The 21,239-nt window shown below is 39.2% G+C and overlaps 1 protein-coding gene across 2 annotated transcripts in view; it reads left to right on the top strand.

Moving 5' to 3' along the window:
- SPIDR (scaffold protein involved in DNA repair) overlaps positions 1-21,239 on the top strand; it is a 364,582-nt gene that overhangs the window by 129,974 nt on the left and 213,369 nt on the right. For both annotated transcript variants that reach the window (XM_040972593.1, XM_040972594.1), the window contains one exon: positions 7,449-7,668. In XM_040972593.1, coding sequence (XP_040828527.1) covers positions 7,449-7,668 — 220 coding nt within the window. The remainder of the gene's footprint in view (positions 1-7,448; positions 7,669-21,239) is intronic.

The raw sequence follows: 21,239 nt of genomic DNA, 5'->3' as shown, positions 1-21,239 counted from the left end.
AAAGTACCCCAGATTCTTCACCTTGGTTGATTGGTGTCTGAGTTAATTCAGCTTTTAAGAATTTGTGAGTGCTGATAAAAAGTGCAGCACAGAGTTCATAGTTTAACGGAAGTTATGTATTTTCTGTAAAAATTAGGTATCCATAAGAGGCACAGTGATACTATATAGCAGAGTTGTGATCAGATAGAAGTTCTCCAGGAAAACAATGATGGAACTCTTATTAAAATAGTATTGTTTATTTTTCATCTTATTATACAAATAGATTGCACAAATAGGGCTTTGGAAAGTGCGGGTAAGGAAGTAACAGGTAACAAAAGACTTTCTAATCAATGGGAAGTGGTTTGGATTTTAGCTGCTGGATGGCCACTGAAGGATTCAAGGACAGAGGGCTGTGAGAGAATGTGCATTTTAAATGATCACTCTGGTAGGCCTTATGAAAAATAGATTGGAAGAATCATGTACTAGAGTAAGGGGGTTAGTTAGGACCAGGTTCTATATTGTTGTAAGCAAGACGCATCTCAATCTTAATAGTAGGAAAAACTAACGTTAATAATTCTCCCACCTCTGGTCATCTTTCAAAAAAGAGAGTAAAACTAATGTTAGTAATTCTCTCACAACTGTCATCTCCCTGCCAAAGGAGAGCTGTATATTTAAAGTTTTTTCTATCTAATTAAATAGTAATGCCATTCTTATTCTTGCTCAGGCCAATAACATTGATGTCATTGCTGGCTACTGTGTTTCATCTCTACTACTCATCTATCAAGAAGTCATACTGGCTATCCTAGGACTATCTGGAATGTAACAGTTTCTCAGGTCTCCTAACTGTTCCCAGGCCCTTCTCCCTGGAAATTAGCTGCAGATGTCTCCTAACTGGTCTCACTACTTCTGCTTTTGCCTATTCAATCTGTTGTTAACATGGCTCATGACTTGACTTACCCCACTGGTTTGCCATCACACTGGGAAGGCACACCCACACACCGAAGTCCACATACTACGGTGTAAGACCTGTCTTGTCCCTGCTTGATTCTGATCTGATCTCTCCTCCGTTGTCTAGGCATTTTTGACCTAAGCAGAGCGTGTGAACTCTTTTCTTAAAAGGTGAAACGAACCTTGGGACAAAGCTGAGACTTCTAATGGGATGTTGGGACTGCAACAATATCTCCCTTTTCTTTCAGAATTTTAAGGACCTAACCCTTCGTGAAATTTATACAGCCAAATAATTTGACTGGAGGCTAGAATGCTTTCATTCAAGTATAGCCCTGAGACTCTAAGCAGTTATTGAAGTTAGTTTTTATAAATGTAAAAATTTGTCTTGCTCTTAGAGTCAGACACAGAGATGTGGTGTGGGTTATAGGCCATACTGAATATTAACCTTGACAATTAAAAGTAGAATTCAAATTATATGGTTCCTTAGGGAGGAAAACTTAGAAAGCATTTGCTTGTGTGCATTTCATAAAGTTGATAATTCCATGATGACTAATAAAAGGTAATTGAATAGGACATAGAGTTAAAGATACTATTTAAAGTTTCACAATTAACTAACTGAAGTACCCTAAGTAAAATCATTTTGCTACTACTAAATGCATGTGTTTTTGGGAAGAAAAGCCATGAAATTACATTTTGTAAAATGTGACATGGGTTTCCTTGTGGTCAAATGCCTGTGTCCCACAGTAGAGCCCTGGCTCCTGCTCCAGACTCCAGTTTCTTGCCACTGCACAGCCTGGGAAACAGTAGCAATGGTAGGTCAGGGGATTGAGTTCTCAATACCTGGGAGACATAGGTAGAGTTCTGGTCCTGTTTTCAAGCCTGGCCATTGCAAAGGTCTTTCTTTGTTTCTTACTTTCATTCATTTTTCCTCCCTTCCACTTAAACAAATACAATTAAGTAAGATGTGGGATGTGTAATATGGACGTTTGAAGTGACAGCAACAAGGAGAATTATAGTAACAGCTAGTGGTGCCCAGTGTAGTTTTAAAAATTCCCCAGTGTGCATCCCTGATCCATTGTGCTTATGTATGCTGTGGGTATATGTACACTCAAGTGTTTGCTGGATAAAGAATGAGGGGTAGAGGAACAATGAGCATTTGTTGATGACTTTGGCTGATGAAGACAGAAAGTAGCTATTTTAGGAAATAGTGGGATGTGGATTTTGAAGACATACTAGTCTGTTGAGGCATCTGAGCAGATAAAGAGAAACAAAATAATAATATAGAAGGAAAATCCAAATTACTATGTGGTCAGTGTTTGGACAACTAAGTGGACATCTTAATGTTCATGGTAACAATTATGTTATAAAAAACATTTCTCTTGAAAATACTTACAGATGTTTTTGCCCTCTAGGAAGATGATTTCAGTATCTCTTCCAACATACTAACTTAACTTTGTTCTTTCTCATGTAAAATTCATGAGCCTCATAAAATACACATGTTAACTCATCAACATAACCCACTTAAGATAATTTTAGCTGGTGACACATTTATTATTTTTTAAACATTTATTTGACAGAATCACAGGAAAAGGGAAAGAGAGAGAGAGAGATCTTTCATCTCTTGTTTCACTCCCCTGATTTTTACAATAATCCAGGCTTGGTCAACGAAAGCCAGGCAGCAGGAACTCCATCAGGATATTCCACATGCATGACAGGAACCCAAGTCTATGGACCATCTTCTGTTACTTTCCTGGGTATCTTAAAAGAGACTAGAAGCAGAGGAAGCCGTAACTCAAGCACTCTGATATGGAATGCCATTCTTCTGAGTAGCAACTTGACCCACTGTGTCACAGTGCCCTTCCTTAAGTTGGTAACATTTTAGTGGACCCTGGTATCCTTTATATTTCAAGTAAATAATTTAATACATTGGTCACAAATATGTTTACTTAATTTTTTATGTCCTTTTGGTCATTTAAAACTAAAGCCAAATACTTTTTAAAAGCAATTAGCTAATAAACCATTTATGAGTTCCTTGAGCAAATGTTGTCTTTTAAGGTAAATACTGTCCTTTTAAAAGGGTGTTTATTTGTTTTTATCTATTTTAGTGCATAGTGACAGAGAAAAAGAAAGCTCTTTTATCCATTGGTTCACTCTGGAACAGCCAGGACTGGGCCAGGGTGAAGCCAGGACCTGAAAACACCATCAGTTTCTCTTCCATGAATGCCCGGGCCCAACCAGTTGAACTGTTATCTGCCACCGACCAGGACACATTAGTAAAGGGCTAGATTGGAAATGACCATGCAGGAACTTGCAGACATGGGTTGTGAGCCTCCCATATGCCACAGTGCCAGCCCTGATGGCAATGATACTGTCTTTTAAATTTCTTTTTTACTAAGAACTTTGTTTCATCTGCTAAACTGTTAAATATAGGTATAGAAAGAAATTACTAGATCTTGGTGCCAGGGTTGTGTCATGGCAGATAAAACCACTGTCTGTGGTGCTGGTATCCCAAATAGGCATCAGTACATGTCTTAAATGTTTCTGTTAATGTGTCTGGGAAAACAGCAGAGGAAAGCCCAAGCCTTAGACCCCCGTATCCAAGTGGGAGGCCTAAATGAAACTCCTGTCCCCTGGCTTTGACCCTGACCCAACCCCAACTCATGGGCATTTGGGGAGTGAACCAAGTGGATGGAAGATCTCTCTGCCTCTGTTTCTCTGTACCACTGCCTTTCAAATAAATAAATAGTTCTTTTTTTAATAAATAAATCTTTAAAAAGAGAAATTACTAGATTTCTTGTTATTTGTTTTTTTCTGTATCATTTTTCTGTTCCTATTTTATAGTCATTTTCCTTCTTTGTTGTTGTCAATTAGTATTTCTGGTTTCTGACCTTTGTGGCACTTTCTCTTTGGTGTTTAATATTTAAGAAGTTATTTTTTTCCTCAGAGCAAGTTTTGCTGAAACCCTGACCATGTCTCTGCTATAGCAAAAGGTCTCATTGCAGCCCATTTCTCTACCTAATGTGTTTTCTGTACATTTTTAATAAGCCCCATGTTTTAACATAATGAAATAAGAGAAAAAGATTCTTGTCACAGTGTCCTATTTTTAATTAGTTTTTTACCCGAGAGGTACTTTACTCTTGGACTATCAGTCCTCTTTGTCTATAGGGAAGTCATGAGTAGCTGACTCTGTGTGTGTGTGTGTGTGTGTGTGTGTGTGTGTGTGTGTGTGTACACCAAGTTAAGAGCAACAGCTGGAAAATGCATAGAGAGGCTAATGATAATGTTAATGGCTGTCATCACATGTGACGTGGGCCTGGCAGTGTGTTATGTGCTTCCTCTGCTGTCTCAAGGGATTGCAGCAGTGCGGGCAGTGGGGGAGGGGAGCTAATACTATGTCCACTTAAAAATGTGGCCAGCCTTATAAGATAAATATAGATAAGGTATTTGAGGATTTCAAAGGCAAGAAGTCATTTATTCTGGCTGGAATTCAGGAAACACTTCCTGGATGAGGTGATATCTTGACTGGGTCTTGCTGCATTTATGGAAAATATTGCCCTTGTGGCACGGAAATGACCTTTTGTGTGCCATTCATCTAATTGCAAAACAATCTGCTTAGTAAAATGAATATCTTTTGTACTTCCATGAAGAGCTTGCCTACAACACATGATTTGGATATGTTGTCCTGTGCTGTTTTCTTCCTCAGACAGGAGGCAACTTTTAAGGTTTCATCCTCCTCTGGGAAAGTGGGTATGGGCTTCTCCCTGGGCCTGTAGTGTTTGGTAGGAAGACAACACCTGCTCCTGGATAGGACCATGCTACATCCAGCTGGTGCTGGACGACCGTGGCCCCACATATCATTGCTTTCTCAACCCATATAGTCACCAGGAGAGCTGTAACATACAATACAAGGGCAGTAGTCAGTATGCTAAGATAGCTTTCTGATTTGACAGATTATTTGATTCTACAAATCTTCAGTAGAATTTATAGTTATTGGGATATTGTCAGAATTTGTGATAAATATCTTCAAAGAAACTTCTCTTGTAGAGTGATTCATCTTAGATGCATAAATGTTTCTGCTGTAATCCTATTATGTGTCTCTGGGATGGATTGTCTTATAAAATCTGTCAGAAACTTTGGGGTTGGAGATAGTTGTCACTTTTTAATAGGAGCTGGGTAAGATGATAATTTCTATCTGAAGAGAGAACCTATACTGTTGGAAAGACAGCTGAGCGTGACTGGGGCCTGCAGTGCCAAATGTTGCCACTCAACAGCCAAGTGCCTATGCTCTGCCGACCCCCAGAACCTGAATATGGTGCCATGGAGGTGAGAACAGAGGTGACCCAGGAATGCAGGACAATAGCTGCTGTCAATGTGAAGTAGAGGGTGAAGCGTTGAGGATGAGCCCTTAGTACAAGTTTTAACTATTCTAAAAATATGTATAAAGTGGTCCCATCACCACTGCATGGACTTTTGCTTATAAGGCTCCTAATTTCCCACCTACTACTCTGGCTATTTTCCCAGGCAAATCATGTGTACCAAAGCTATCTCCATGTAATCCTAACATGTCCTGCTCCACAGCTGAAGAGAAGCTATGTTTCTTTACATACACCTGCTGCAGCAGGTGTTCACTTCCTACTGGGTGGACTTGTCTTCACTCCTCCACACCTCATAGTGTGCTTGCTCCTATCCTTCCCCCATATCACTGCTTTCCTCACCTTAAGAAGTAGTATCAAGAAGATACATACTTAGGAGTAGCCCTCCAAGGTAGTGCTCTGGGGAAGGAGGTGTGATCCAGCTCAATATGTGGACGCATCCTTTTCACACTCTGACAAAGGCTGGAGGAACAATTTGGGGTGGAGTAGAAATGAATGAAGAAAAAGTTGAGAAGGAGAAGTAAATGGAAACCAGATTAATTATGTAACCAGAAAACTCAGCATCATGTACGTGCTAATTTTTATCATTTGCTATTACCTACTTGATAGGGAAACTCAAGAGAGAATGTTATTAGCCAAGTACTATATTAGATACTTTGTTTTTTGTTTTTTTATTCTCATTTCATTCAACTATTCGTTTATTCATTCATCTTAAAAGCCCAGAGGGTAATAGAAAAACATAAGTTTACTTATCTAGAATTAATTAGAAACTTTAATCTTTTTTTTTCTTTGTTTTTGACAATCTTTAAATATTTGATTAGGGCATAAAGGGTAGAGGACTAAAGTTAAGTGGGTAAGACTATTGTTTCCACATTATTACTTTTTTCCCTGTATTTAGGGTAGAGGGGGAGATAAAAGGGGAAATCCCACCCAACCTCCTACCCATCTCAGGTCCCCAGTGTGGGGCATGCTCGGAGGATTCTGCTCAAGTGGTTTTAAGAATTCAACAGTTCTGAATTGCTAACAATCTCACTCTTCCAAGCATGATGAAATCACTGCAGAATCCACTGGTTGACAAAGCCCACCTTGGAGTCCAAGTGCCCAGATTTTCACTGCCAACACATGATTTGTTCTGTCCTCCGTCCTTTGTTGTGGTACCAGGTGTCCTCTGAAAATCTTCAATCTTTTGGGTTCTTTTTTTTCACATATTTTTATGATAGAAGAAACATGACTGATTAATTTAAAACTCCGAGTTTCCTTCCTGAGTCACATTCCTGTTTCTCCTGAAAGACAGGGGCTACTGGGACTTTCCTGTATATGTTTCCTATGTGTATTGTACCTGGATCCCTAAAGGATCTCCTTTTGGTTTCTTCATTCCTTCTTACATAGTTGAGATACTCCACCTGGTACTAAAGATATGCTTCCCTCATTTCAGCACTATTTTGTTCTAATGTATGCACACATCACAGCTTACCTTTTGTATGGCAGATCCCATGGTTTCTGGGTACACGCCTAGAATTTCTAGGTGTTAGTCTGTGCATGCTTTGATTTAATTAGCATAGAAGTTTGCTAGGGCATGTGGCATGACCTCCATTTGATACATGAGAAAACCAAGTTGTTGAAATACTAAGTTCAGCAGCGATAGGAGAGCCAGTAGTTAAATCCAAGTCAGACAACACCTGTTTAAATTTAACACCCAGCAGCCCATGTAAATCCTCACCTTTTAAGCTTTTTGATCATCGCACCTTGCAATCAGCCAGTAATATGCATGCCTTCAAAGCACAGGGTCAAAACAGGTAATGAGAAGAGAAAAAGGTCAGCAATAATTGTGTTCTCTTTACTGTGGCTGTTCATAGTGGTCAAACTTTGGCATAAAACATGCTCTGAAATGATGAATCGTAAGGTATCTGTATACACAGCACCATTTTTTTATGTTGCTTAAAATGCTGTGTTAAATGTTGTGTGCCAATGTACTTTAAAGAAAGGCATAAGAGTAAGCATGATAGTGTCTATATTTTACTTTGCAGAGTATGTAGGCCGTTTTCCTCAAGTGAAGAGTTATCCAATTGTGAATCCTTTTCATAACACCTTTTTGATACTTGAAGCATGTTTTAGACTTTATTTTTGCTTTTGTTCTTCAACTTCCAGGTGGGCAATCTAGTGTATTAATTGTGAAAATTCTGGAGCTGCATGAGGAATGTACCATCCAGGTTGCTCTGTGTGAGCAGTTAGGAGGGCCACCAACTTCCAGCCCTTCCCAAGGTGTGGCATCCGGGCCTGGAGCCAACTTAAAGATTCTGTTCACCAAGGAGACTGCAGGATACCTCAGGGGACGTCCCCAGGACATCATCCACATCTTCCCTCCCTGGTGAGTACATAGGGCTGGGTCCAGCAGCCAGCAACTGGGAGTCTGTCTCAGAAGGCATTTTTATCAGCCACATTTTTGTCACGTTATTATAGAGAAATGCAGGGGAGGAAAGCCAGGGCTTGACATGGGGTTTATGTAACAGAAGCACCGGGTTGTCTCTGATGATGACTTGTTTGTACATCTGGAAGCAGATGGTGGCAGTTGGGGTGAAGTGATGGAGAAACAACCATATCAAGATTCCTGCCTACACAGTGTGTTGTTATACGGTTTTGCTTTTATTCTTCTCAGAAAAATTATTTAAAGGAGAGACATTATGTAACAATAGGATAATACATACCAACGTAATATTTCTTTGCTAGCCACTTGAATGGAAGGATAAAAGGCTTGAATTAAAACATAATAAAATTTGAACATTAAATGCACAAGTGGTTATCGTTGGATCAGAAATTATATTCCTGGATTCCATTTTAGTTTTTTCTTCCATGAAATACTAAGAAAAGAATAAAATAATACTACTTTTGAGGGAATGTTTGTCCTTATTTTAAGAGCTAATTACTAATTTTATTTGCAGTTTTTTAAAGTGTCCTTTACCTGTGAAAGTCTTAGATTTCTAGACTTGGAAGTAACTTACAGATCCTTCATTATACTCCCCCAACCCCACCCCTGCCAAAGGAGTTATTCTTTTAGTTCATTTATAAGGAGGGTTCTGCATATCTTGGTGTCCAAAATGACTTCCACTGGAACTCCCAGAAGTCCTTTGTGTGAGAGCTGTGAGTGCTTATGTGTCACTCATTTGTGGTTTTCTTTCTCTGTCTTCCTCATTCCCGCCTGTATTAAATACTAATAATTCTCACATGTTAGTGGAAGTACAAGTTAGTATTTTTCTTGTCTGTGTGTCACAAGCATTGACCTGACTGTACTTTGATATATAATCTTTGACTTCCTCTGGGATATTATCTTATAGGAATATGGATATGTATAAAAGATACTGTCAATGTTTTACTCAAAACATCTAAAATCTAAAGGCAGGTTTAAAGTAACCATTAACATGGGTTGGTTGGATTAAAGTTACTGTACATCTTGGCAGTGTGTGGTAATTGAATACAGTGATGTAGTAATGTATGTCTGTGTCTAAAATATATCCGCATTGCACTGTTGTTGCACAGATTAGGTCCTAAAATAGCACAACACTTGGGGTCCCTGGGGTAGTAAGAGGAGCACTTGGATTCGCATGGCAGAAGCACCAGTCAGGAGGCCTGCGGTAGGAGAAACATTCAGGACTCCCAGGGTGGAAGGGGAAGTTAGGGTCTCTGTAAGGCAGGTGGAGCAGTGGGGCTCCATGGATATGAGGTGCAGTTCTTCTTATTCCAACAGTCCTTACTACCATGCAGGCGGCTGTACACTTGGTATTGGTTAACTCAGGTGGCTCTAACAAAACAACAAAGACATGTTAGCTTAGACTACAAAAATTTACTTCTGATTCTGAAAGTTGGAAGTTCACGATCGGGGTTGGCATGGTTGGTACTACTGGTTTCTGCTGAGGCTTCTCAGTAGCTAGCATGTCCTCACTTGTTCTTTCTTCGTATGTGTGCATCCCTGATGTCTCCGTGAATGTCTGTATTTCATCATAAGAACATGTTGGATTGGCTCGAGACCTACCCTAAAGGCCTCATTTTACCCTAATTATTTCTTTCAAAGTCCTGGGATTATAACTTCAACATAAGTTTGAAGTGGACACATTTCATAGTCATAAAGAAAAATTCCTCTGCTGAGTCCGTCAATTTTGTGAAGAGATTAAATCAGCTGATTTCTGTTCCCTCGTGTGTCTCAGAAAAACCTATTGGCAGCCTCCTAATTCTTTAATTACATCTCAATTTCTATTTTTGGTTAAAACAATATTCTCTTAAAAAGCAGAAATAGTACTTGTAGAAGGAGAAATGAATAGATTTTTGAGACAAGTTAATCAGTATGCTGATATCGATGGTTTAGAACATGTATCTAATAGTTTGAAGTTTCTGCTTTTTAATTAAGACTTCCTCTTCTTTATCAAAATGTATATTGAAGTCAGACTAGATGTCACTTAAAAATACTTTGCAGCTAATGGAGAAAAATACCAAATTGTTTGAAAAGGATTGGATAATTTGTCTTTTTTAATGGAAACTTGGCATGTCATAGTAGGTTTTTTTTTTTTTCTTTGTAGACCATCGATTCTTTTGCTGCTCTAGCCTTCATGCTTAAACTATTTTTCAGCATGGGAACTTTTTTTTTTCAAAAAACCAATAGACTTGGGCCCAGTGCAGTAACAAAGCAGCTATAATCCTTGTCTTGCACACGCCAGGATCCCATATGGGCACCAGTTCTAATCCCGGCAGCCCCTCTTCCCATCCAACTCTTTGCTTGTGGCCTGGGAAGGCAGTTGAGGATGGCCCAAAGCCTTGGCACCCTGCACCCGTGTGGAAGACCTGGAAGAGGCTCCTGGCTCCTAGCTTCAGCTCAGCTCAGCTCCAGCCATTGTAGCCACTTAGGGAGTGAATCAGTAGAGGGAAGATCTTCCGCTCTGTCTCTCCTTTCTCTGCATATCTGACTCTCCAATAAAAATAAAATAAGTCTTTTTTTAAATCAATAGTCTTATGTATACTTGTATTTGTTCTTTAGTCATAAATTCATGTGTCAATACAGTGACTGCTTGCTCCAATGACCTTAGAGGTCTCTGTAAATGTTATATAATAATTTGCATTGAATTCCTGTGAGATATAGTCCTCTGGCCTAACCAATGTGAAAATGAGCATAGACATAAAATGCCTTGCCTAGGATATTTACATTTTAAAATAAGCAGAATTACATTATAGTAAGAAACTTCTTTTTTAAAAAAAGTGTTGATCTGTGAATTTTAAAACATATGAAAGTAGAGTAGTGAACTCCATATCTGTACCACAAAGCTTAAACTTTCATTAATTACTGAATAAACAGTTTTCAATTCTGATGGAAATTGAAACCTTTAAACATAATATAATTACAAGAAACAATTCTCAAGTTGAACACAAATAATGTAGAAATGTAAATGAAGGACGTTTCTGTGATGATATTTGATGAGAGAATGTAGATGTGATAATTTGTGTAGGGGCCCCTAACCTACCTGTTATCTTATTTGCATACTCAGTAGTATTTATTGGTACTCCTATGGCAAATACTTGTCTTCCCCCCAGAATGTGCATTCTAATTGGAGGAAGAATGATATGTGACACAATTAATTTTCTGTTGCAATAAAAAAATACCTGGAAATAGATAATACCTGAGACTTGGAGGCTAAGAAGTCCCAAAGTGTGGTGCCAGCATCCACTCAGCATGTGATGAGAGCATCATGCCACATTGGCACATGGCAGAGTATCACCTGCTGTGACAAGCCAGTGTGTTAACTCAAGTCTCTTCCTCTTAACATGGACTCTTAATTACCATTAAGGGGTTCCATTCATATAATCCCAAACACCAGGCTCGGCGCGGTGGCGCAAGTGGTTAAGGTCCTCGCCTTGCACACCCGGGATCCCATATGGGCGCCGGTTCTAATCCCGGCAGCCCCGCTTCCCATCCAGCTCCCTGCTTGTGGCCTGGGAAAGCAGTCGAGGACGGCCCAAGGCTTTGGGACCCTGCATCCGCGTGGGAGACCCAGAAGAGGCTCCTGGCTTCGGATCGGCATAGTATTGGCCCTTTCAGCTCACTTGGGGAGTGAATCATCCGACTCTCTGTCTCTCCTCTCTGTATATCCGCCTTTCCAATAAAAAATAATAATAAAAAAAATAAATCTTTAAAAAAAAAATAATCCCAAACACCTCCCAAAAGCCCCATCTCCAAACAACATTAACAAATGACTGTGGAGACTAATTTTCCAATACCTAAGTTCTAAGCATAGAACCAGACCGCTGCACTAACATTTGCTGTGATCGCGAATATCTCTCTCTGTAGGTAAATTCATGTAATTATTTTCTGAAAAAATTTAATTACTGTACTTGAAAGGTGTTAAACAACAACAACAACAACAACAAAAGAAAACAGAATTCTCAGCCCCACAAATTCCTGAAGCAGCCCATAACAGCTAAAACTCACAGGCTGGAACCCCCTCATCAGCCTCAGGAGCCAACCTGAGTCATCACCGGCTGACTCCTGGGGCAGAATTGGGACCTGGACCAGGACTCAAACTGAAGACACTCCAATGTGGAATACAGGTATCTTCCATCCAAGCACTAACCAGGCCCAACACTGTTTCGCTTATGAGATCAGGCATGTTCAGGTATCTCAACAAATGTTTAACCACTAGGCCAAATGTCTGCTCCTAATTTGTCACTTTTTAATGATTAGTTAGTATTTTGCTATATGGAAATATAATTTAAGCAGTCTTTTATTTTTATCGTGGCCTATTTTAAATGGTTTATGGATGAAATAGGTATCCTTATATTCTGATTGTGTTCTTTGGGTATTTCTAGAAGTGGAAACTCTTGGTCATGGAGAGTTTTTAAGCCTGGCAGGGTAGTCACCTTAGTAACTTTTTTAAAAATATATATATATTTTTTAAAATTAATTACATTGCATTATGTGACACAGTGTCATAGGCTCTGGGGATCTCCCAACCTCTCCCCATACCCTTCCCCCCCACCTTAGTAACTTATAAAGGATGACCCTGCTGTCAGTTTCTTAAGCATACCAGCAGGACATGTAATGTTTTTTTTGTTGTTGTTGTTGTTTTGTCTTGTTTTATGGCTAAACAGCCTGATACAATTTCTTTATCCCTTTCATATAGTTAGCATGTAGCACATATCAGTCTGTTTGATATCATAAGCAATTCTGTAGTAGACACTGTTTTATATATATAGTTTGACACGTGCTTCAGAGTGTCCTCCAGAGCGGATTCTAGGAACTATGTTAGGAGGTTAAAGAGCATGTGGTTTGCTGTTGCTGCTGTGACTTCTTAAGTTGATTAAGTTTATAAAAATGCTTACTGGACTAACTGGTACTTGTCAGCTTGAATCCTTTCATGAGATTTTAACTGGCAACTACATCTTTTTTTCAAATTGTTTTACTTAACTTTTATTTATGTATTTGTTAGAATCCTGTGGACCTTCTTGTCAGTTTGCATGTTTGCCTTACACAATGATACTTTGTTTATAACAATTTTTGGTTTTCTTAACAATGATTATGCTTCCTTATGTGATTTATGACATAGCTTTGACTAAAGCTTGCAAATCAACATTTTCTTCCCTGCTGTATGTCCATGGCCTAGCATAAAGCTTAAAATAGAAGTCAATGACTAGTTAATTTTTTAAAAATTTTTATTTATTAGAGTATCAGAGAGGGGAAGACACAGAAAGAGATTTCTGCTTCCCATTGGTTCCCTCCCCAAATAGCCATAACAGAAAGCTGGGCCTGCCAGAAGCCCAGGATTCTGCTTTCTCAAAGGGGTAGACAGTCACCTGTTGCTTTCCCAGGAGCATCAACAGGAAGCTGGATCAGAAGCAGAGCAACCAGGACTTCAACTGGCACTCTGATATGGAATGTTGATATTGTTACAGTTAAATCACTGTGCCACAACTCTCAGTATGAAGGTACAGTCAGTCAGCTTTCTTATGCTGTCATTTTCAGTAGAAAGACTATTGAATTTTACATTTAAAAAACTTTTACTTATTAAATACTAGACCTTTACTAGAAATGAGAAATGAGAAATACAGTGTGTAAAAGGAATGGCTGCTCTTAAGGAGCCCAAAATATGGTAAAAGAGAAAGTTGTGAAAGACAGGTAAGTGTACCAACAGGTAGAGGCAAGTAAGGATACCGAGACTATAGGCACTGTTTGGCAGGCTGGTCACGTTTGTAAATGGAACATATTTGTGTGCTGGGGAGGGAGATGAAATGAGGTATATAGAGCAGCTTCCTAGAAGTGTTGATACTCATCTAAGCTTTAGCAGCTATGTTGGAAACAGCCAGGGGGAGAGAGAAAATAACTAGTAGAAAAAATATTTGAAGAGATAATGAGTGAAATTTTTTCAAATTTGATATAAAACATGAATCTACTTTTGAATCTCAATTAACTCCAAGCAGAATAAACAAACTCAAAGCAAATTTAAAACAAAACACTTTTCAGTGAAATGCCAGAGCTCAATGAGAATATTCAAAAGAGTGAGAAAGAAGTGATTTGTCATATAGAGGGGAGCCTCAATAATACTGAAAACTGATTAGGCCTCCATGCTAGAAGCCAGAAAGCAATAGGATGATATATTTTCAGTCCTTCCAGGAAAAGAAAAAAAGCCTACCAACCAAGACTGTATATCTAACAGTTATCTTCCAAGAAAAAGAAGCAATTAAGACAATTCCAGATAAACAAAAAGCTGAGGAAACTAATTCGTTACTAAGGAAATGTGAAAAGGAGTCCTTCAGGTTGGGATGAAACGATGCTACACACGAACTTGAACACAGAAGGAATACTGGTAGAGGCAGTTACAAAAGTAAATATCAAAACAATTGTTATTAGTTACAATTTGAGTATTGCTTGTAAGTTCTCAATAGATAAGCATGTGTAGCAGTAATGAAATAATTAAAGAAATGGGAAATAATAGATAAGTGGGAGGAGTATTGTCAGTGACCACATGAGATTTAGAAGAATGAGAGACTGACAGCGCAGTGACTTAGTGGGCTAATCTTTCATCTGCAGTGCTGGCATCCCACATGGGTGCTGGTGCAAGTCCCATCTGCTCTACTTTCCCTCTAGCTCCTGCTTGTGGCCTGGAAAGTAGCAGAGTATGGACCAAAGTCTTAACACTGATACCATGTGGGGACCCAGAAGAAGCTCCTGGCTCTGGCTTCAGATCACCTCAGCTCTGGCCATCACTGCATTTGAGGAGTGATCATTCTAAAATCTACATTACCAAAAAAAAAAATAAATGAAATTTTTACTATTAAAAGATAGATGTTGTTAGATAGGATTAATAAAGGAATCCATCTATGTCTAGTCTACAAGATTCATTAAATATGAAGTCATAAAATGGATAAAAGAATGGAAAATATATGCTTTGCAAATAGAAATTAAAAGAGACAGTAACTTCTGACATGTTACTGTCAGATGAAAATAAATTTTAACTTTGAAAGATTACAAGAGATAAAAAATGTAGTATGTTGATGAAATATTCAAGCTGGCAAGAAGATGTAAAAATTCTAAAGTGTCTATACCTTTTTTTAAAAGATTTATTTTATTTTTATGTTTTCATTGGAAAGGCAGATATACAGAGAGGAGAGACAGAGAGGAAGATCTTCTGCCCGATGGTTCACTCCCCAAGTGAGCGCAATGGGCCAATACTATGCCGATCCGAAGCCAGGAGCCTCTTCCGGGTCTCCCACGCGGGTGCAGAGTCCCAAAGCTTTGGGTCGTCCTCGACTGCTTTCCCAGGCCACAGGCAGGGAGCTGGATGGGAAGCGGGGCTGCCGGGATAGAACCGGCGCCCATATGGGATCCCGGGCATGCAAGGCGAGGACTTTAACCACTGCGCCACCGCGCCGGGCCCTATACATTTTTTTTTTAAATTCAAAATATATGAATTGAAAGTTGACAGAATCAAAGGGTAAAAGTTCTCTACAGTTATAAATGGAAACTTCAAAACTCTGCTTTCAAAGATGAAGAGACAAAAAATATAGATAAGAAAGTAGAGGATATGAACACTATAAAACCAGTTACATACAAAGAGCATTCCACTCAGGTGTGATGTAATACTTGTTTTTTTCTTAAATGAATACAGAAGGTTCTCCAAATTAGGTCACATATTAAGACATTAAAAAAAAAGCTGTCAGTGTGAATTGCATTCCCTTAATATTCATATGCTAAAGTTCTAACTTCCATTACACCTCAGAATAGATGTTCATTAGAGATAATAGCTTTTAAAGAGTAATTTTAGTTAAATAACATCATAGAGACAAGTCTTAATCCAGCATGACTAATATCCTTACAAGAAGTAGAAGAGAGTGGGACCAGTGCATAGGCTAATCCTCTGCCTTATAGGTCAGGCATTCCATATGGGCTGTGGTTCGTATCCTGACTTCCACTTCCCATCCAGTTCCCTACTTGTGGCCTGGGAAAGCAGCAGATGATGGTCCAAAGCCTTGGAACCCTGCACCCACATAGGAGAACCAAAAGAAGGTCCTGGCTCCTGGCTTTGGATCAGCTCAGCTCTGGCCGTAGTTGTGGTTTCAGAGGTGAGCCAGGGGATGGAAGATCTTAACAAGAAAAAGAAAAAGTAGAAGAGACACTAATGATCGGTGCATTCAGGGGAAGTTCAGGTAAGAATGTGCAGAGAGCTGCAAACAATGGGGAGAAGCTTCAGAAGGACAAAGCATACTGACTTTGATGTTAGACTTCAGCATCTGGAACTGTGAGAAAATAAACTTTTGTTGTTTAACTCACCCAATCTGTGTTTTTTCGTGTTATTCCCAGCAAACTACTATACAAAATCTTAGTGTAGTGGCACAGAGGGACAGAGAAGAGGAGACAGAGAGGAAGATCTCTCCATTGATTCACTCCCCCAAGTAGCCGCAGCAGCTGGAGCTAAGCTGATCTGAAGCCAGGAGCCCAGAGCCTCCTCAGGTCTCCCACGTGGATACAGGGTCCCAAGGCTCTAGGCTATCCTCAACTGTTTTCCCAGGCCACAAGCAGAGAGCTGAATGGGAGTGAGGCTGCCGGGATTAGAACCAGTGCCCATATGGGATCCTGGTGCGTGCAGGACAATGACTTTAGCAGCTAGGCTATCGCTCCGGCCCTATCCATGAATGTTTAAGACCTCACTGAAAACTATAAAATATTTCTTAAAGAAAGTAAAAATGGGGTGACACTATGGCATAGTAGTTTAAGCCTTTGTTTGGGGTGCCAGCATCACATATGGATAATGGTTTGAGTTTCAGCTGCTCCACCTCTGATCTGTCTCCCTGCTAATTGTCCGGGAAAGCAGCAGAGGATGACCCAAGTCTCTTGGCCCATGCAATCATGTGGGAGACCTGGATGAAACTCCATGTTGCTCGCTTCAGACCAACCCAGCTCCAGCCATTACAAGCATTTGGGGAATGAATCAGAGTATAGATATCTCTGTCTGACTATCTCCCTCTCTCTCTTTTTTACTCTTTCCATCTCTTTTCTTTCTCTATAAATGTGCCTATTAATAAAAATAAATAAATAAATAGATTTTTTTAGGTAAATTAAAGAAGACAAAAATAAATGGAAATCCATGCTTATGAGTTGAAGGCCTTAACGTTGTTGACAGTACCCCTGCCCGCACAGTAATCTCTAAATTGAATGCTGTCCCTTTCAGAATTCTAGTGATTTTTTTAGTAGAAAAATAAAGCTGTCCCAAAATGCATAAAAAAATTTCAGGGCACCCCAAATATGACATAAATAATAATGAAAAAAATAAATTCGGAATACAAGTCTTAGTGCAAAGTAATAATAATTAAAGCTATATGGAATTGTTGTAAGAACTGAGATATAGATAGATTGAATAAAATAAACAGCCCAAGAGTAAAACCTTTACCTTTATAATGAAATGAGTCTTGACAAAGTGGTTAATGCAATTAAACGATAGTCTTTTCAACAAATGGATATGGAAAAATTTTGTACCCATAGGCCATGTATGCTACCACAGTCTTATCATACACACTGTCTTTAAAGTTTCACTGAAAGTAAGTCAAAGACCTAAGTTTAAGAGTATAAACCCATAAAACTTTTGGATGAAAATATCAGAGAAAATCCTTATGAGATTAGATTTAGCAGTAGCTTCTTAGATATGACTCTAGAAGCACAGAAAACTACAAAAATAGATGAATTATTCTCCATCAAAATTAAAAACTTTTGTGCATGAATTGACAGTGTGAAGAGTGAAAAGATAACCTACAAATATGAAAAAATGCTTGTGTATCATGTATGTGCTCATAGATTAATACCAATGCTAGGGATATATCTGAAACAAATAAGACACTCCAAAAGATTATTGTAGCAGTATTTACGATAGCTATTGGCATGTAGATACAGTAAAATGCTATTCCTCCCTAAAAAGGCATGTAATTCTGCAGCAGATGTTTGGTATAGTAGTTAGGGCATTGGTTGAATTACCAAATCACACACTGAAATGGCCAGGTTCTGAAGAGTCCTGGTTCTCCTCCCACTCCCAGCTTCCTGCTAGTACATGCTTTCTGAGAAGCAACAAGTGATAGCTCAGACGAAGGGGCCCAACCACTCCTGACTCAGACCAAGTTTCTTCCTGGCTCCCAATTTCAGCCTGACCAGTCCTACCAGTTCTAGCCATTTGAAGAGTAATCCAACAGATGAAAACCCTCCCTGCCCATCTGTCTGTCTCTGCCTCTCAAATAATAATTATGAAAAGAAAAAATTCTGATGTATGCACCAAAACTGATAAACTTTAAGATCACTGAGTGAAATATTCCAGTCACAAAAGAAAAAATATTACTTAGTTCTGCTTGTCTGAGTTATATAGAATAACAAATTCATAGTGCAGTTGAGGTGACCAGGTTAGACTAAAGAGTTATTATTTAATAGATACAAAGCATCTCTTTGGATTAATGAGACAGTTCTGGAAGCAGATAGTATTGATGGTTATTACAACCTTGAGCATGTACTAAATATCTATTAATTTTCCACTTTAAAATGGCTAGGATGATAAAATTTATGTTATATATGTTTTATCACAATATAATGTGCATAAAAAAGGCAATGAGACTGAAAGAAAATTTTTGAGAGAAGTAGGACATAATTTTGCAGAATATAATGAGTCTCAAAGACTAAGTAAAACACTGCTTGCTGAGGTCACACCTGTAGAGTAACCCAAGTGACACAGAGATGACATGTGCTATCAACTTGTGCCTGGAAGAGTATGGTTAAGATGAGAAAGTCCTGTGTTTCATCTACCGAGAGCAAAGTCTATTTACTTCAGAGGAACTAGACACCACTGATGGCAAAGCATGTGTGTTCTGATGCAACAACACAAGTGATGACTTGTCAGAGACATGGGGCAGTTTTGACCCAGCTTTGAAGTCCTGTTAAGAACTTGATGGTTAGAGCAATATACTGGCGGTTAAATATTAAACATTATTGAATGAATGGAATGCTTCATATCTAATGCCACCTCCCAATTGGTCCGCTTGTATTCTTTATCACAAAGGTAAAGAGTGGAAAAGCAAACAGAAGGAAATTCACTGTTTAAAATGTTTTTTGCTTTCTGACCCTACTCTTCTGAGGTGAGGCATTAATCAGCACAAGTTCTAAAGTCCTGGCCACAAGTGTGGCCTGTGCAAGGCCAGATAGTGAGCATATGCCAGCCACCACAGTCTCCAGTGTTGCCACTTACTACATAGGGGCACACTGTGACTCATCAGGTCAAATAAGGTAGTGTGTCTTATCATTTTTAAAAGATTTTGTTTATTTAATTTATTTGAAAAGCAGCAAGACAGAGGTCTTTCAACCACAGGTTCACTCCCCAAATGATTGCAACCCCCATGAATGAACCATGCTTAAGCCAGGAGCTGAGAACTTATTTTGGGTCTCCCATGTTGGTAGCAAGGACCAAAGTACTTGAGTCATCACCTGTTGCCTTCTGGGGTACACATGAACAGAAAGCTGGTGTGTCAAGCTGAGGCACACCTATATGGGATGAGGGCATACCAAACAGCATCTTAACCACTGTGCCAACCACCCACCCCATGTTATAATTTAATATGGATTTATTTTTGCTTAAAAAGTCTTGGCAACATTATTCTCTTGTTTTCTGTGTGTCCACATCATCACAGAATCACAACATTCTGTGCTTGGCATATGTTTCAGCCAGAGTGAAGTTTTTCATGAATTTTTTCTAACTTATTTTCTCCTTTATTTTTTTTTCAATGTAAAGATGACAAGCTGTAGGATAAATGCAAAGAGTCAAAATAGAAGTGACCTTTGACCAGGCTCATTCTCAAAATGGCAGTGGCATTCTGTGGCCGCAGAAGGTCTGTGCTGTTTCCCCTTCAGTAGGCGCTATGCTTTCTTCCTGGAATGTCCTTTTACATCCCTACTCTGCCTGACAACCTCCTAATTCTCCTGCTCCTTTGCATTGTACCTTGCTTGTCGTCATCTTTCAAACGCCACACAAACTTGTGTGTATCTTCCACTTGGGCTTCTTGTAGCACATTTAGAGAATCTGTAGTGTCATTTTTGCTTTCCCTGCTCTGTTGCTGAGCTTCTTGGTTGCAGACAAGTATGATTTGTGGTTTAAGTGGAAATCTTGGCTTTGTAAGAACAGCCTAACCATGTATTCTCCATATTTTCCCACAGAGTCTCAAAATTAGATGCTACTTGTTTCTGCGGAAGCAGAGGGAGAATGGGAATTTGTGTGCTAGTATTTGTAGCTGTCCAACTTCATGGGTTAGTGGATCTTTCTACCTGAGCAAATACCTGGATGGTCTGAAAGGTTCCATTCTCATCCACTGAAAGGAAGAAGAAGGTCTGCAGTAGGAGAGGTGGGTGATCTTTACCAGATCAGAACACTTCCCTGCTGTTTGTGCCACGCACAAAGAATACTTAGGAGCAGTTGCAGCGGTTGGGCCCACAGCTGTGCTCATGTAAGATAGCTTCTCTTTCTTCACATGCTTGGGGATGTGTACAGGCCATGCGGGTTCCTCACTGGGTTAAAAAAAAAAAAAACCCAAGGAGAAAACATTCCACTTGTCTGATGAATGACTGCTATGTGGGAGCCTTTATTCCATGTAGTGACCACAAATCCCTAGTGTAGTATAACAGTATAAATTTTGTATAAAATAGATCTTCTTTTAATACTATGTAGGAAATTCATGTAGGAATATATTCTGAGAAATTAATAAATGAGCATATGTTTATTATAAGATGACCTAATTATTTTTCTCAACTAAAAAATATTGTTCCTATCGGCTTTAGGGATATTATGCCTTAACAAGATTATAAAGGCTAGAATAGCAATGCCCAGAAGATTGTTCCAGCTCCAGTCCTAACATCACACTCTCAGCGCTGGCTTTAAGCATGGTGCTTCTAGGGGGATGGGAGGGCAGCCTTTCGCCTCTAGGGGACCTGTGGAGCCATCACGTTGCCTGTGCCTATGCCTATTTGCTCTTTCAGACAAGTCAAGAATGTATAATTGCACTTCTCAGTCTCTTCTCCCTTGCCTGGGTGAACTCCAGAACTTTCCTGTTAGCAACAGAAAACATAAACTCCTGATTTAATCCTGACATCAAGAATCCTAAGGATGTTAGAATTTATCTCATTAAAAATAGAAGCTGATTCCTTGGAGTTCAGTTACTACCCACGTGCTTTATAAGAAGTGAGCAGAATTTGTCATTCTTTTCAACTGCAGTAGGAGAGGTGGGTGAAAAGAGCAGAGCTTAGACAACCTAAGGGTATTGGATTTTCCAGAAGCAATTAAGTGAGTCTATAGCTGAGTCAAAATTCTAGATTCAGATCTGCTTGGGTTGTGATCATTGTCATTTTTGTTGTTGTTGTTGTTGTTCAGTAGTTTCATGAACATGAAG

This window comes from Ochotona curzoniae, unplaced genomic scaffold (genome assembly GCF_017591425.1).
Source record: "Ochotona curzoniae isolate NIBS_2020 unplaced genomic scaffold, NIBS_Ocur_1.0 contig_2318, whole genome shotgun sequence".
Lineage (NCBI taxonomy): Eukaryota > Metazoa > Chordata > Mammalia > Lagomorpha > Ochotonidae > Ochotona > Ochotona curzoniae.
The sequence above is the reverse complement of the archived record's forward strand: the minus strand, read 5'-3'. Positions and strand labels throughout refer to the sequence as shown.